At 39.4% G+C, this 15,564-nt stretch overlaps 1 protein-coding gene across 1 annotated transcript; it reads right to left on the bottom strand.

Annotated features, from left to right (window-relative positions):
- Positions 1-13,611: 13,611 nt before the first annotated feature.
- On the bottom strand, positions 13,612-14,654 carry LOC101959358 (transforming protein RhoA). The gene has a single exon (XM_021731050.3). It carries the CDS (start codon positions 14,315-14,317, stop codon positions 13,736-13,738), a length of 582 nt encoding a protein of 193 aa, XP_021586725.1. The 5' UTR covers positions 14,318-14,654; the 3' UTR covers positions 13,612-13,735.
- Positions 14,655-15,564: the final 910 nt, after the last annotated feature.

The following is a 15,564-nucleotide window of genomic DNA, read 5'->3' as shown; positions in this document are numbered from 1 at the left end:
TCTCAAATTCAAACGACCTTCCCTCCTCAGGATCCCTGTATAGCTAGCTCATGAGAGCTTTTGCATCCCTCTATACGCCAATAAAATATAGTAGAGATTTTGTTTTTCATGAAAAAATAATTGGTTTAGTAACATGCTTTTAAATTGATTTTTTGTCAAAAAATATCGTATAAGTACATTCTTGGCAAAAATTTGAACAGTGTGGATGGATATAGATCAATGAAGGCTTGTTTACTTTTCCCTTCTAGAACATTCTGGGCATTTGTCTGTGTGTTTATGAATGCAAGGGGTATTGAGTACAATTCTCCTGTGCTGTTTGCTTCGATGGTGCTTGACACAGAGGATGCCACTAAACCACGTATACATTGTACTCTTCCCCCACACATACATCCTGTTGATAAAACCTAATTTATAAATAACAGTAAATGACAAAATAGAACAATTACAGTAATATATTAAAAATTGTGTGGCTGCATGTGGTAGTGCACACCTGTAGACCCAGCTACTTGGGAAGCTGAGGCAGGAGGATCGCTTGAGCCCATGAGTTTGAGACCAGCCTGGACAATATACCAAAAACCGGTTTAAAAATAAAATCACACAGAATACAACAGTTACTAATAGGGCATTATGTAAAATTGTGGATGTGTAACCGACGTGATTCTGTAATCTGCATTTGGGGTAAAATTGGGAGTTCATAACCCACTTCAATCTAATGTATGAAATATGATATGTCAAGAACTTTGTAATGTTGTGAACAACCAATAAAAAATAAATAAAAAAAAGTAATAAGTAAAAATAAAAAAAAATAAAAAATAAATAAAATCACACGAACATGATCTCTTTCTCTTGAGTAAAGACAAATATTGGTATGTTCAGATTGCAACTGGCCACAAATAGCTGAAACTGAAGGTAAAATATCACTGTACACTAATGTCACCTGGATCTTTTTTTTTTTTTTTTTAAGTGAACAGGCTGCTATGAGTGTTCTGATTTGTGCTACTTATAGAATGACAGTGTGCTCTTGGAATGGTGCCACTGTTACTGCCTAAGCTCTGTCTTTCCACAGCCACACAGCCTAGTGTTCCAAAGCATATATACTCTCTGTTTTATAAATATATACCTTTGGCTTCTTTCTTTGAGGTGGATATAAGAGGTTACATTTTCCTTTTTGGAAAAAAAATCCCTCTTATTTCATCGTATCTTATTTCTTTTCCATAAGGAAAACATAGCAGGACCCACTGGAAAATAAGGCTAACAAAGCAAAATAAGCATTAGTAATCTGTGTTTATTTAGAAAGCAATTGATCAAAGAAGTTGTTCTTATAAAATGGTACACTGCATTTCCAATCTGTCCCATACATCCTGTGCTATTTGCTAATGGCTGTCACCTGGTCACAGGCCTCTTATTGGCCCAGGTCTCTGTAGTGTAGCTGTCTCCTCTGCTTTTCCACCCTTGGCCTCATCTTAAGCATCACCTCCAGACCATTATTTCTACAATTTTGATCATGGCATCTTGTGCTCAAAACCGTTTGTGCTTCTCTCCACGACTCAGTCCCCAGCAGAGATCGTCATGGCCCCTCAGCCCAGTCTCAGTTGGAGCGAGGGAAACCTATGTTCTGACTCTACTCAACCACTGGTCAGCTGTGAAGTCATTGATTCCATCACAGATCCTCCCTGGCCTCAGTTTCCTCATCTATAAAGGTGGAATCTTGGCGGCATAAGCTACACAATGATTTTTTTTTTCATTGTGAGACTCTCAGCCCATTTCAGCCTTGATCAAAGGGTTCAGAAATTCTGTGTGCCCCGCCAACTCTCAGATCAGCAGTATCTTTCATCTTCACTTCCACACAGTTTAAGATCTTTTGAGGGATTTTGCTTCAGTTTTAAACATATGAGTATTGATGTTTATTGAAATCCGAAAGCTGGATGGGACCTGGCTCATTTTCACATCCTGGCAACACTTTGCAGCCAGTGACATGAGATGCCTTTGCCAGCCAGGCCTGTTTTAATCAAAAGCTTTCATCTGAAATGCAATTCATAATTTCTGGGTGGTAAAGAATATTTCCCTATAGGATGATTGCACAGAGCAGTAATGCTAAGCTCTTTAAATACCTTTGACAGGAGGTAAAAACTCCTCTCATTGAACAAACTTGCACCAAGTGCTCTTTGTAAGACACTATCTGAAAAGCAAGCAAAGACCAGGATCATGCCCCTGCCCCTGTGTGGCTTAGAGTCAAGTAGCAGACAAGCCACCAAGACTTCAATACGTTAGAATGTAGTGAAAGTCATTACCGAAGCATGGATATCACCTTGGGAGTTCACCAAAGAGAGAGAAACATTTGTGATTAAAATGAGGAGGGAACACTAATGCAGAAAATGGGATTTGTGTTACAAAGTTTGTGGTTGTTATTGTTGTTGCTGTTGGTAGCAGTTAAAAGGGTTATTGAGAGCAGGGCATGGTAGTGCATGCCTACAATCCCAGTGGCTCAAGGAGGCTGAGGCAGAGAATAGTAAGTTCAAAGCAACTTAGTAAGTCCCTATGCAATTTAGCAAGACCCTGTCTCAAAACAAAAAAAAAAAAATAAAGGTAAAGGGCTGGGGATATTTCTGAGTGGTTAAGTATCCCTGTGTTTAATCCCTGGTACACACACACACACACACACACACACACACACACACACACAAGGTTATTGAGGCTGGGTGCAATGGTACACACCTGTAATTCCAATGGCTCAGGAGGCTGAGGCAGGAGGATTGTTAAGTTCAACATTAGCTTCAGCAACTTCATGAAAGCCTAAGCAACCTGGCGAGACTCTGTCTCACAATTAAAAATCAAAGAAAGGGCTGGGGAGGAAGTTCAGTTTTAAAATGTCCCCAGGGTCAATCCTCAGTAACAGAACAAAAAAAAACACATTATTGAGGAGGAAGTTGGAACCATGGTTTAGAATTATGCACTCATCAGTGGTGGTGGTGCTTATAATCTCAGCAATTCCCGAGGCTGAGGCGGGAAGACCACAAGTTTGAGGGCAGCCTGAGCAACTTAGTGAGACCCTATTTCATATTAAAAATTTAAAAAAAGCTGTGGGTATAACTCAGTGGTAGAGCACCCCTGTATTCAATCCCTAGTGAAAAAAAAAATTCACGGATGTGGATTTTATTTCCTTCAACTATCCACCAGGTATATTGTTAGCTAAGTTTCAGTGATTAAAAAAGAAAAACAAAGAATCTATGAAGGGACAGACATCATGTCACCCTGGAGCATATGTGCAAGTATTTGAGCGGTGGTAGATACAGGGATGCAGAAATCGAATGCAATTGAACAAGCTGGTGTTCCTGTCGCTCCCATCCTAGCCGTGTCCAGTGAAACCCTTATTCCCACAGTTGAAGATAGTGGGGCAATAGTCCTGAACACCTTGGTTCCTTCTCCAAGTGTGGGGCCAGTGGAGAATTAGATGCAGAAACCAGGCTCATGGTCAAAGTCACATTCTCTGTACAGCTGATAAGCCTAACACAGGGAATACAGGCCACAACTGGGCTCTGCGGTAACCCCAGGCCTCCTCCCTCCCACCTCCTTCCTGCCTGCTTGAATTGTTGGACTGCCCAAGCCACAGGCCTCCCTTGCAGAGGAAGGGGTTACAGGTTTTGAGGATGGCAGTTGTCACTAGAGAGGAAAGGATGAATGACACTCTAGGAGTTCATCAACTAGAGTATCCCTGCCTTCTTTGGGGACAATCAAGGAAGTCATGCTCCCTTTGGGACTGTGAGGGAAGCCCTGTCTCCTCTTGAGAATAGCCAGGGAAGTCACGTCTCTTTTGGAGCCAGTGAGTGTGGGGCAGAGGCACAGTGAGAGGTGTATTCTTCTAGGAGGCCCCACAGAGACAAGGCATGGAGAACATTCCTGGGGTCTTTGTTTTCTTAAACAGGCCTATAGTTGGAGGAAGTCAATAGTTTCATGTTTTCTCTGTCAATAATGCTCCAGTTTTCCCAAGGTGGGTGCCCTGGCACCCCAGTTGGCCTGCCCCACTCTGGATGCACACGAGTTGCACCTGTTCATTTGCTCATCATGGTGTTGTTGTTGTTGTTTTCTCCAGGGGGCTCTTTTAAGACTGATGCTTCTTTTCTGTTCTATTCTCCAGCCCTGGTCCAGGCCAGCAGTATAGATGTCTAGTGTAGATGTTCTGGACATCTGAAACTGAACATCTGGACCTGAAAGACGAATATTCCCATTGCACACCACCACCAAAACAAAAATGCTCCAAATTTGAAGCATTGTGAAGTCCTATAAGCTAACAAATTCCAACGAGAAAGTAGAGACCATAAATGATCCTCACCAGTTTTTATTCTTCTCATCAGACAAAAAGTCCTCACTGTGGTTTCCAGTAGCAACCGCAGGCCAGGCTCTGTCTACCAGACTACACTTCCTTCAGGAACTTAGAAGTCCAGTGGATTCAGGGTAGCCCAAGTATCTTATGGCTTCACTTTCTAAAGAATTCCAAGAGCTAATAGAGCCAGCATGGTGGCACATTGCCTGTAATCCAAGAGATGCAGAGGCTGAAGCCGGAGGATTGCAAGTTTTGAGGCCAGCCTCAACAATTTAGTGAAACCCTGTTTCAAAATGAACAAATTGTAAACGGGCTGGGCATGTAGCTCAGTGGTAAAATACCCCTGGGTTCAATCACCAGTATCCATCCACCTCCCCCCAAAATAGAATATACACCATTCTACCATCCCTCTCCCACCAAACATAGACATGCCCACATGCACACCTACATAATGAACACACTCATTTACAAATGCAGGTGAACATGTTTACATACATGCATGCAATTCACATACATGTTCACATGCTCATGCATGTATAATACACACATACATAAGCAAATCACTCTCTCTCTCTCTTTCTCTCTCTCTCTCTCTTTATATATATAATTTAACAGCAATGATTCTGTTTCTTTATAAAAAGAAATCACTCTTGGTATCACAGTTAATCTGAACAAAATACATCCAGCAATTAATATAATCTACAAGACCTAGAAATTAATACAATCTGCAAGCACACTGTTGTACCAACCTGAGACCAACTGTGGCAAAGACAAATTGGCATCTGATGAAAAAAAGAAATCTAGCCAATCTTTATTTCAGCCACACCCCAGTGTCAGCCATGAGGCTGTTCTTTGTATAGACTTTTGTTTAATATAAAGACACTTACCCATCAAGCTCATCACAGCTGGAAGAAAAGCTCATGGATGCTTATTGGCTATTTTTATTATTTTGAAGAATTTCCTACAAAATTTAGACATTTTTACTAGCTGCAGATGCCGGTTTTATCAAGTGCATTTCTTTCCATCCAGCATAATCAAAGCCCTATTTCTATTTACCCTTTTTTACTGGCAACTCTGGCCTCCTAGGGTTGAGCAGTGGGCAAGTCTCTGACCAGTGCTACAGCATCCACACCTTCTCCAGGGTGGCGTCCTCTGCTGCTGGTGACGGTGGCTTGAACAGCCACTGGCTCTTGCATTGCTTGAGGCTCTGCAGCCTGCCTCCCCCCAGCAAGAGCTCTCCTCTGTTGGTGGAAAAGGACAGAACTGGTGAAGTCTGATCCCTGAGGCTCCTCCCTTGCCTCTTCCTCAGGATCTTCCCTTCTTCTTTCTTTGAAGTTCTCAGGCATCGAATATCTAACGATTCTTTAATAACCAGTCTTGAACTTACAGGTAATATTGCATGCTGTGTGAAGAACAGGTGGAGAGTGAAATAAGCAGCAGGAACATAGAATCCTTCAGAAACTACACAAGTCTTCCTAGACAACATCTGAAACTCACTAATGGATTAAAAAAAAAAAAGGAAGGAAGGAAGGAGTGAGGGGGAGAAGGAAGGGAAGAAGGAAAGAAACTAGTATTACGCTCACTGGGTGTTCATTATTATTATTTTTATATTATTGTTTTTTCCTTCCATCCAGAGGCTCCTGTGTCTCTTGGGTCTCTTTGTGGATCCCATGGCTCCTTGATTTCTGTGGCCACATGCACTGCTCCCAGCACGGTCCGAACCTAGGGCTTCTCCTTTCTCACACTTGACCTAGAACTGAATGCTTGTGCAGTTGTGACAGTGAAGATTATCCAAGAAATTCCTTAGCCATGGAAACTTGGTAGTCATAACTTGTCAAGTCATAGAGATTAGGAATGTTAGGAATACTCAAGGCATAAAATTATCTTTTATATTTTTAAATTTAATTAATTTATTTATTTTGTGGTGCTGGGGCTCAAACCCAGAACCTAGACCCTTAAGCATGCTGAGCAAGTGCTGTACCCCTGAGCTACATCCTCCGCCCTAAAATGCTTTTCTTTAATGCATTCTGTTTAAAATTCCATTTTCTGCATACATGAAAATAAAATGACAGCATATGTATATATATATAATAATTTTTATATGTGTAAGGAGGTGCCCATGCTTGGAAGTGTTTGATTGAAGTTCAAACACTTCTGGAAAAAAGATTGTGAAAGCAAAAAGCAGAGTCTCACACGTCTTCACTCACAGGGGCAGGACTCAGCTGGATTCTGGAGTGACGTGCACACACAGTCTAGACCGCAGGGTCACATGCACCCTGCTAATTGCACCTTGTGGTTTGGAAGTTGTTTAGACTCCTGTGGGGGTTGTTGAAACTGATCTCTTCTAGCAGAGCAGAGCTTCCATAGTCAGCAGAGGCCACTGCCTCCTTAGAAATGATAAAGGTATAAGAGAAACTAAACCTGGAAGTCCTAAGAAATTAAAGTGAATGTTTTCTCTTTGGCTGAATATCCACATTTTTTTTTCTCTTCCTGTAACTATTTAATTGATTCTTTGGTGGAGTTGTAGTAGTGAACATTTAATCAGAATTGAAAATGAAGATAAAAATCATCGTGTTGAGTTGAAGCAGGGCTACTTTCAGGGTAGGGGCTCCACGTGTGAGAGCCCTGCCTCTGCCTGCTGCTATGAGAGGCCTCAACTCTGGGCTCTCCCTGGAAGTGTCCTTTTTGTTTAATTGTTTTGGACTGAATTATGCCTTCAAGTTCATATGTTGGAGTCTCGATCTCAGCACTACAGGATGTGGCTGTGTTGGGGGATAAGTACTTTAATGAAGTAATTAAAGTAGAATAAGGTCATGAGGGTAGGCTATAATCTACTGTGATTGATGTTTCACAAGAAGAAGTGATTAAGACACAGAGACACCAGACACACGGATGACATGAACACAATATGGAGAAGGCAACCACAGGAGAAAACAAATCTGTCGACCCCTTCATCTTGCACTTCCAGAACTGTAAGAAAATAATTTCTGCTTTTTAAGCAACCCAGACTCTGGCAATCTGTCATGGAAACCCTAGCAAACTCATATACCATTTCATTTTTCACTTTTGTTCTGAGTGAATAACACAGAGTGAAACATATACCCAAGATTTAACCCCCACAATCTCCTTTTTCCCCAGGAAACTAAGGAGAAATTGTGTTAGTTCTATTTCCAAATTCTTTTCTTATACCCAAGGTTACATTTTGTTAGAATAATAATGGATAAATCATAATTCTGGGCTAATTCAAAGGTTTAAAGGAAAAGTCACTGTGACCAATCCATAATTTTTCAAAAAAGTAAACATGATATATATATCCCCACTAAATTAGAGAGTTAAACAATTTTACATTGGGAAGGACAACCATCCAACTTTATTGAAGCAAAACACTCTTCAACAGAAAAATTGTTTTAAAAATCTTGGTGAAATATTTACCAAGATAAAATCAACCAGTCTTCATAAATTGGAATGCAAATGCTTTGCTCAAAATCTGCAGCAGTTTCTAACAAGGATAATTTTATAAGAGTTTTAACCATATGCTTGAAAGATTATTTTAACTTCCAGACTAGGTTGCAATGAGAACTGGCTATATCTCAAAATTTATTCTTCCTGGTGGAATGTTGAAAAGTTCTTAATTTGCAAAATAACAATGCTCTCTGCTGCTAGTTCATATCTCTCTGCTGCTAGGTCTGGGTGACCTATCAGTCCTTTCAGGGTACTTCTTGATTCAAAAAGCCTAAACTGGGCATGATGGTGCATGCCTGTAAGCTCAGGAACTCAGGAAGCTGAGGAAGGAGGATCACAAGTTCAAGGTGAGCCTCAGCAACTTAGCAAGAACTTGTCTCAAAATAGAATAAAAGCTTATCATGTGTGAGGCCCTTGATTCAACCCTAGTATCACAAAAACAAAACAAAAAGTAGATGTTACTATCAATAATTGTCTGAATATCTCTAGTGAATAACAAAAAGCCTATTTTAAAAATAAAAGGTAATTAATAGTGATGACTTCTTTGAATGTATATTCATAGGCAAATGTCAGAGCCTTGTTAGAAGGTTTTGCATGTTGATCTTAAAATAATCTTCCTCTCTCTCTCTCTCTCTTTTCCAACTCTTTGTTTGCTTCTGAGCTAGTAAAAATAAAAACCTGTCATAGCTGGTAGCAAGAATGACAAAAAAGATTTCAGCTGATCTGCATTTCAGACAAAGGAAGTGATCTTTTGATTCTAATTCTTGTCCAGGTGTCACTTCAGACTTTTTGTCATGTAATTAAGATAAAGGCCACTGAACAAATGAAGTGAATGTCAAAACACATAAGAACAAAATGTGTCTTATAGTGTCTGTGTTCTCCAGCGGGATTCCGGGTACATAGTGTTTTACATTATTTTCAATGCCTTCTGATATGTTGGAAATATCTCAAAATAACAAAAATAAAATGAAGAGACATGACTTCCCAGCATTTATTTATTTCCTTCTTTTGTGGCTCTTCTGACTACTATTACCTCCACTCCTGGGTACAGTGTGTGTCCCTGGGATTGGAGAACCATCTTGGGTGTGGGCAGTTAGAAGGAAGGAGGGTTGTAAAAGGTTGACCTGTGGGTACTCAGTTATAGTTAAGTAGGGGAAAGAACTTCTGTCGTTTTATTGCACAGTGACAATTATATATATATATATATATATATATATATATATATATATATATATATATAATTTTTTTAAAGAGAGAGAGATAATTTTTCAATTTTTTTAGTTTTTCAGTGGACACAACATCTTTATTTTATTTTTATGTGGTGCTGAGGATCGAACCCAGCGCCCTGCGCATGCCAGGCGAGCGTGCTACTGCTTGAGCCACATCCCCAGCCCCTGTATTATATATTTAATGAAAAAAAAAAAAAACAACTCAAAGAACTTTTTAATGTTTTCTGCACAACTGACAAATGTTTGAGGAGACGGCTTTACCTTGACTTGAATATCATACATTATGTTCATTTATCCAAATGTTACATGGAACCCCATAAATTTATACCATTTCATGCATCCATTAAAATTTTTATTTTACTTTATTTTATTCACTTAATGGTAATTTTTTGGGGAAAAAGAAGCACGACTTTATTAAAAATATGTATTATTCATAAAACACGTACTAATTTCAGCATAAGAAAAAGCATGTACTTTAGGCTTGAGATGTGACACGATGGTGATTGACCTTAATTGCGTGTGTCAGGAAAATTCAAACTCCTTTCACACGTGGGAGATGAAGTGGCAATGGGATCCTTCCTCTTCAGCCTAAGCAAGAGCCTAGGGATTTCCACTTGAGTTGTCTCATTTTTTTCTCCTTTCCTCCCATTTCTGTCAAACCCAAACAACCCCCCAAATTAGCCACCATGAAGCAGTGGTCTGTCAAGAGTGGAGACTCTGATTTCAGCCCACCTGGTTCTTGAGGAGTAGATCAGCACCATGGTGAGGAGCTGAGACTGGCCAGTGCCCCAAAGTGCTCTGTGACCCTGAGCTGGCCACTCACCAATCTGTAATTCAGTAGTTTCATCTTCCTCTGTCAAATGGGGATTATAATAGCACTCACTTACAGGATTGCAAAAAGGATTAAATTAGTAAAATAAGAAAAAATAGTTTTTAAAAAATGTTTTATCAGGGTCTGGGGTTGTGGCTCAGTGGTAAAGCGCTTGCCTAGCATGTGTGAGGTTCGATTCTCAGCACCACATATAAATAAATAAAATAAAGATCCATTGACAACTAAAAAAATATTTTAAAAAAGAGACTATTTTAAAAATGCTTTATCAAAGTTGATTAATATTATTAATTCTAGTTGCATGACATTGGGAAAGATTTTTAGAAAGTTATTAGTCTCCTTAAGCCTTGGTTTTCTCATTTATAACATAAGAATAATAATATTGTTTACTTTATAAAGCTAGGGGAATTCAAAGAAATATTACATGTAATGTGCTTAGTAAGATGTTGGGCAAAATCTTAGAAAAGGCAGTGATTACTTTCATCATGTATAGCAATGCCAGGAAGCCATCGGCCTGTGTCTCATACCTGTGGCCTGGGGAGATAGCTCAGTGGTAGAGTGCTTGCCTTGCATCTGTAAGGCCCAGGTTACAAATCCTAGTACTGGAAAAACAGAATAAAAATAACCCATGTGTCTCGTACATGCATATATCTCTGCTTGTCCAGTTCTGTCCTCATAAGTCAACCTAAATTTCAATTTAATCTAGATGATTCTGTTAATTCTGTTAATTGCTATCATTAATTGAGTCCCATGCAGGTCCTTTTGAAAAAATCATTCCATTTAATCTTTATGATGATTTTTTCAAGGTTCATACTACTAATATATGATACCATCTGCAAAGACAGTTTTTAGCTCTTTCTTTCCAATCTGGATGCCTTTTATTTTATCTTATTACATAATTGTCATGGCTAGAATCTTCAGTATCATGTTGGAGAGAAGTGGGAAGAACAGATATTCTTTAATTTTTTTTTTAATATTTATTTTTTAGTTCTTGGCGGACACAACATGTTTGTTTGTATGTGGTGCTGAGGATCGACCCGGGCTGCACGCATGCCAGGCCAGCACGCTACCGCTTGAGCCACATCCGGAGCCCTCTTTAATTCTTGATCTTAGGAGAAAGCACCCAGTCTTCTATTGAATATGATGCTAGCAATTGGTTTTTCTTAGATGTCTTTATCAGCCTGATGAAGTTACTTTCAATTCCTAGTTTATTAATTTTTTTTGGCGGGGGGGGGGGGGGGGCGGAGATTGAACTCAGGGACACTCGACCAATGACCCATATCCCCAGCTCTATTTTGCATTTTATTTAGAGACAGGGTCTCACTGAGTTGCTTAGCACCTTGCTTTTCTGAGACTGGCTTTGAACTCTCAATCCTCCTGCTTCAGCTGCTGGGATTACAGGTGTGCACCACCCTGCCCTGTCTATGGAGTATTTTTATGATGAATTTTGTCAAATGATTTTTTTCTGCATTATTCAAGATCATCATGCAGTTTTTGCTTATTCAATTTATATGATATTTTATGGTAATTTATCTTCAGATGGTAAACAAACCTTAAAATACTAGGATGAATTCCAGTTTCATCATCACATATAATTCTTTTTATGTTTCTACTTTCAACTTGCTGGTATTTTGATGAGAATTTCTGCATCTATTTCATGTGATATACTGGTTTATAGTGTTCTTATAATGTCTTTGATTTTATTGGCCTCATAGGAAGAGTTAAGAAGTATTTCTTCCTCTTCCATTTTAGGGGGATAGTTTACGAAAAACTGGCGTTAGTTTTTTGCTAAACATTTTATAGAATTCACGAGTGAAGACAGCCATGCCTGGACATTTCATAGAAGGTAACTTTTTAATTACTAGTTAAGTCTCTTATCATAGGTCTATTCAGATTTTCTATTTCTTCTTGAATATATTTTAGTAGTTTTTGTTTAAGAATTTGTCCATTTCATCTTAATTATCTACTTTATTGAAACAATTGCTTAAACTATTCCTTTATAATCCTTTTTCCCCTCTAAGATTGGAAGTAATGTCCTTGTTTCATTTTTGATTATCATTTTGTATCTTTGAATCAAAAATGTTTTCCCACTTGACAGTATATAATTGGGTTTTTAAAATATTGATTATATCTACATTTTGGTTGGGGTTATTTAATCCACTAACATTTAATATTAATATAGTCCAAATTACACCTGACATTTTTCTTTTTTTATGTCTCATGTCTTTTTATTCCTCTGTCATGCTTTTTCATTTAAGTAAATATTTCATAAATACCTTTTTAATTAAAAAAAAACATTTTTAGTTATAGCTGGGTACAATACCTTTGTTTTGTTTATGTGGTGCTGAAGATCGAACTCAGCACCTTGAACGTGGTAGGCAAGTGCTCTATCAATGAGCCACAACCCCAGCCCCAAAATGTACCTTTTTTACTTCTTTCTATTTTGGGAATTCTTTGGGGTTGAATTTAGAGTCTTGTGTATGCTAAGCACATCCTCTACCACTGAGCTACACCCTCAGCAGTCCATTTTATTAATGATTGATTACATTCTTTTGGTTGTTTCCTTGGTGGTTGCTCTAGGACTTACAATATACACCTTGACTTATGAGAATTAGCTTCATATTTGTGTTAATTAAATCCCATTAGATCTAGAAATGTTATATCTATGTGGTTCTATTCCCCTTTATTGCTTTCTGTAGTATGATATTATATCTATAAAGATACATATTTTGTCCATAAATATACAAATTAAACAATATATTACTACAACATTATATAATTATATCTTTAAAGAAGCTGAGAGAGGAAAAGAGGGCAAGTATTTACTTTTTTATATTAATCTTACTTTTTATCATTGCTGGTTCTTTTCATTTGCTCTGTAACTTTCAGTAGCTATCTGGAGTCAATTTCATAGTCCAATACAGTTTTGTTCTCACCCACATCCTTTGGGACGTTATTAGCCAAGATATTACATTTTTTTTATAAGTCCAACAATATGATTTTAACAATATTATCTATTATAATTGATTTTTATACAAGTGAATGGAAAGGGGAATAAATATGCATTTATATTGTCATATAAATACATAATTTAAAAAATTTTCCATCTGATTTTATTTCCAAATACACTTTCTTAAAAAAAAATACACTTTTCTGTGAGATGACAAATATCAGTATCAGGAAATCCAACCATACAAAAAAATACTACACATAGTCTGGGATAGATATATTTATTTTTGATAACATACATTAAGTGGCACTAATCACACAGTAACCTAAGGTAACTAACATGAAACCACAGAACTGTAACTCTGCCACAGCTGCATGGACTTGGAACTTTCTGGCTGAGTACATTTTCAAGAAACTGGGTGCCCACCCCAGAGACAGGCCAATGAAATCTGCTGAGGAGTAAAAGCTCCAAAGGGAATGAGTCACCAGAGTTCTTCACAGGGGACAGGTGACAGGCAAGACATGTTAGTTATCAAGTAGTTACAGTCACAAAAGTTGCCAGTTCTTCTTTCTAGAAAGAAGCAAGACCTTTAAGAAATTCCTTGAATTAGTGCCTGGTGTGGTCAGGTGGAGTGCAGAGAGGGCTATTAGAGCAGCGGTTAGAAGGACCCTGGCCGGTCAGACGTGAGGTTGGACATCCTTAATAATCACGGTTGGCTTCTAAATACGGATTTGTTTTTTTTTTTTTTTTTTTTTTAAGAATTTTAACATTTATTTATTTTTTCTTAGTCCTGACCTTTTCCCTTTATCTCTAATTGACCTCTAAATACGGATTTGTAATCCGAGGTCAATTAGAGATAAAGGGAAAAGGTCAGGAATCAGGCATGGAGATGAATAAACAGCCCTGGGAAACCAACCGCCTGGGGGCGTGCTTGCAGCGGGACTTCACAAGACCAGGCACCCGGATTTTTTCTTCCCCCGTCGGACTTGCAGAGCAGCTCTCGTGGCCATCACAAAGACCTCCCTCACTCCGTCTTTGGTCTTGGCGGAACACTCCAGGTACCCGAAGGCGCCGATCCTGTTGGCCATGTCTCTGCCTTCTTCGGGTTTCACGGGCTCCTGCTTCATCTTGGCCAGCTCCCTCCGCGTGTGCTCGTCGTGGCGCAGATCCTTCTTATTCCCGATCAAGATAATGGGCACGCTGGGGCAGAAGTGCTTGACTTCTGGGGTCCATTTTTCTGAGATGTTTTCCAGACTCTCTGGGCTGTCGATGGAGAAACACATCAGGATCACGTCGGTGTCCGGGTAGGAGAGGGGCCTCAGGCGGTCGTAGTCTTCCTGCCCCGCCGTGTCCCACAGAGCCAGCTCCACCTGCTTCCCGTCCACTTCGATGTCCGCCACGTAGTTCTCAAACACCGTGGGCATGTAGGCTTCTGGGAACTGGTCCTTGCTGAACACTATGAGCAAGCACGTCTTGCCGCAGGCTCCGTCCCCAACGATCACCAGCTTCTTCCTGAGGGCAGCCATGGTCCTGGGGGAAACCCGGGGTATTAAAGGGCTCTCTTGCTTCTGTCGCTCTCCATGTCAGGGTCTGGGCGAGTTGGACGACCTTCCTGGGTCTTGGCCACTTATCCTCTTGGCGTCCCCATCATCCTGCGTCCAGCTCAAATTCTCAGGAATGCTTTTTTTTTTTTTTTTTTTTTTTTTTACAAACGTGCTGCAAAATGCACGGCCTGTGTGACAGAATTTGGACAAAAGTACCTTGAACTTTCCTGATGAAACGTTCAGAGGACTCTTTGTGCAGCCGCCGAGATCGCCTGTCGGAGGAGAGTCGCCCAGCCAGAGAGGCGGGTGGCTCCGGAGGCAACCGCGTACTAACGGAGGGCGGCCGGCAGGGAGCGCGAGCGAGCAGGGCCGGTGGGCAGAGGCGGGAGGGCGGAGGGGAGCGCTACGCCCGTCGCGGGCGCCAGGGGGGGCTCGAGCCTCCTAAGGATGTTTAGTAATTAGTTTTTAATACAGTTTTACACCACAATTTAGTAAATCTGTATATAAGGTATGTTGACACCAAATTCACATCTTCATACATGAATTTTGTGTAATGATGACCGTCTCTTTCCACTAAGAATTGCAATGCAAAAAAAATTATGAATGTAATGCACTCCTCTATTGTGATGTATGTAAGAAATAATAAAAAATAAATAAATGAAATAAAAATAAAATCAGAAGAATCTTAGCTAGCAACAACAAAAAAAGTAATTAGTTTTTAGCCCTTAGATTTTTTTTGTGTGTATTAGAATGATGGTCCCTTGCTTTCAGCTTTAGGTCTTAAGTATTTCTTGTAAAGTAGGTCTGCTAGCAACGTGTTTTCTAAGTTTTTGTAGGGGAATGCGTTTGGTTTTGCTTTTTTGGGGATAAGATTTTTATCATTAACAACTACTCCCTCCCCTATTTCTTTTGGCTTCTTTTTCAAATTTATGTGTTTTAATTGACAAAATAGTGTATATCTATGGTGTGCAATATGTTTTGAAGTATGTATGCTCTGTGAGATGGGAAAATTAAGCTAATTAGGACATGCATTACCTCATAGGCTTACTTTTTTTTTAAATGGTGAGAATGTGTAAAATCTGCTTTTAAAAGGAACTTATAAGAATACAGTACATTCATGTTATCTGTAGTCATCATATTGTAAATAGTTCTCTTCAATTGATTCCTCCTAACTGAAGGTTTGTATTCTTCAGCATCACCCCAAGACGCCCTCCAATGTCCCAAGCTCC

Source organism: Ictidomys tridecemlineatus, chromosome 7 (assembly GCF_052094955.1).
Source record: "Ictidomys tridecemlineatus isolate mIctTri1 chromosome 7, mIctTri1.hap1, whole genome shotgun sequence".
In the NCBI taxonomy this organism is placed as follows: domain Eukaryota; kingdom Metazoa; phylum Chordata; class Mammalia; order Rodentia; family Sciuridae; genus Ictidomys; species Ictidomys tridecemlineatus.
This window is presented reverse-complemented; position numbering and strand designations above follow the sequence as displayed.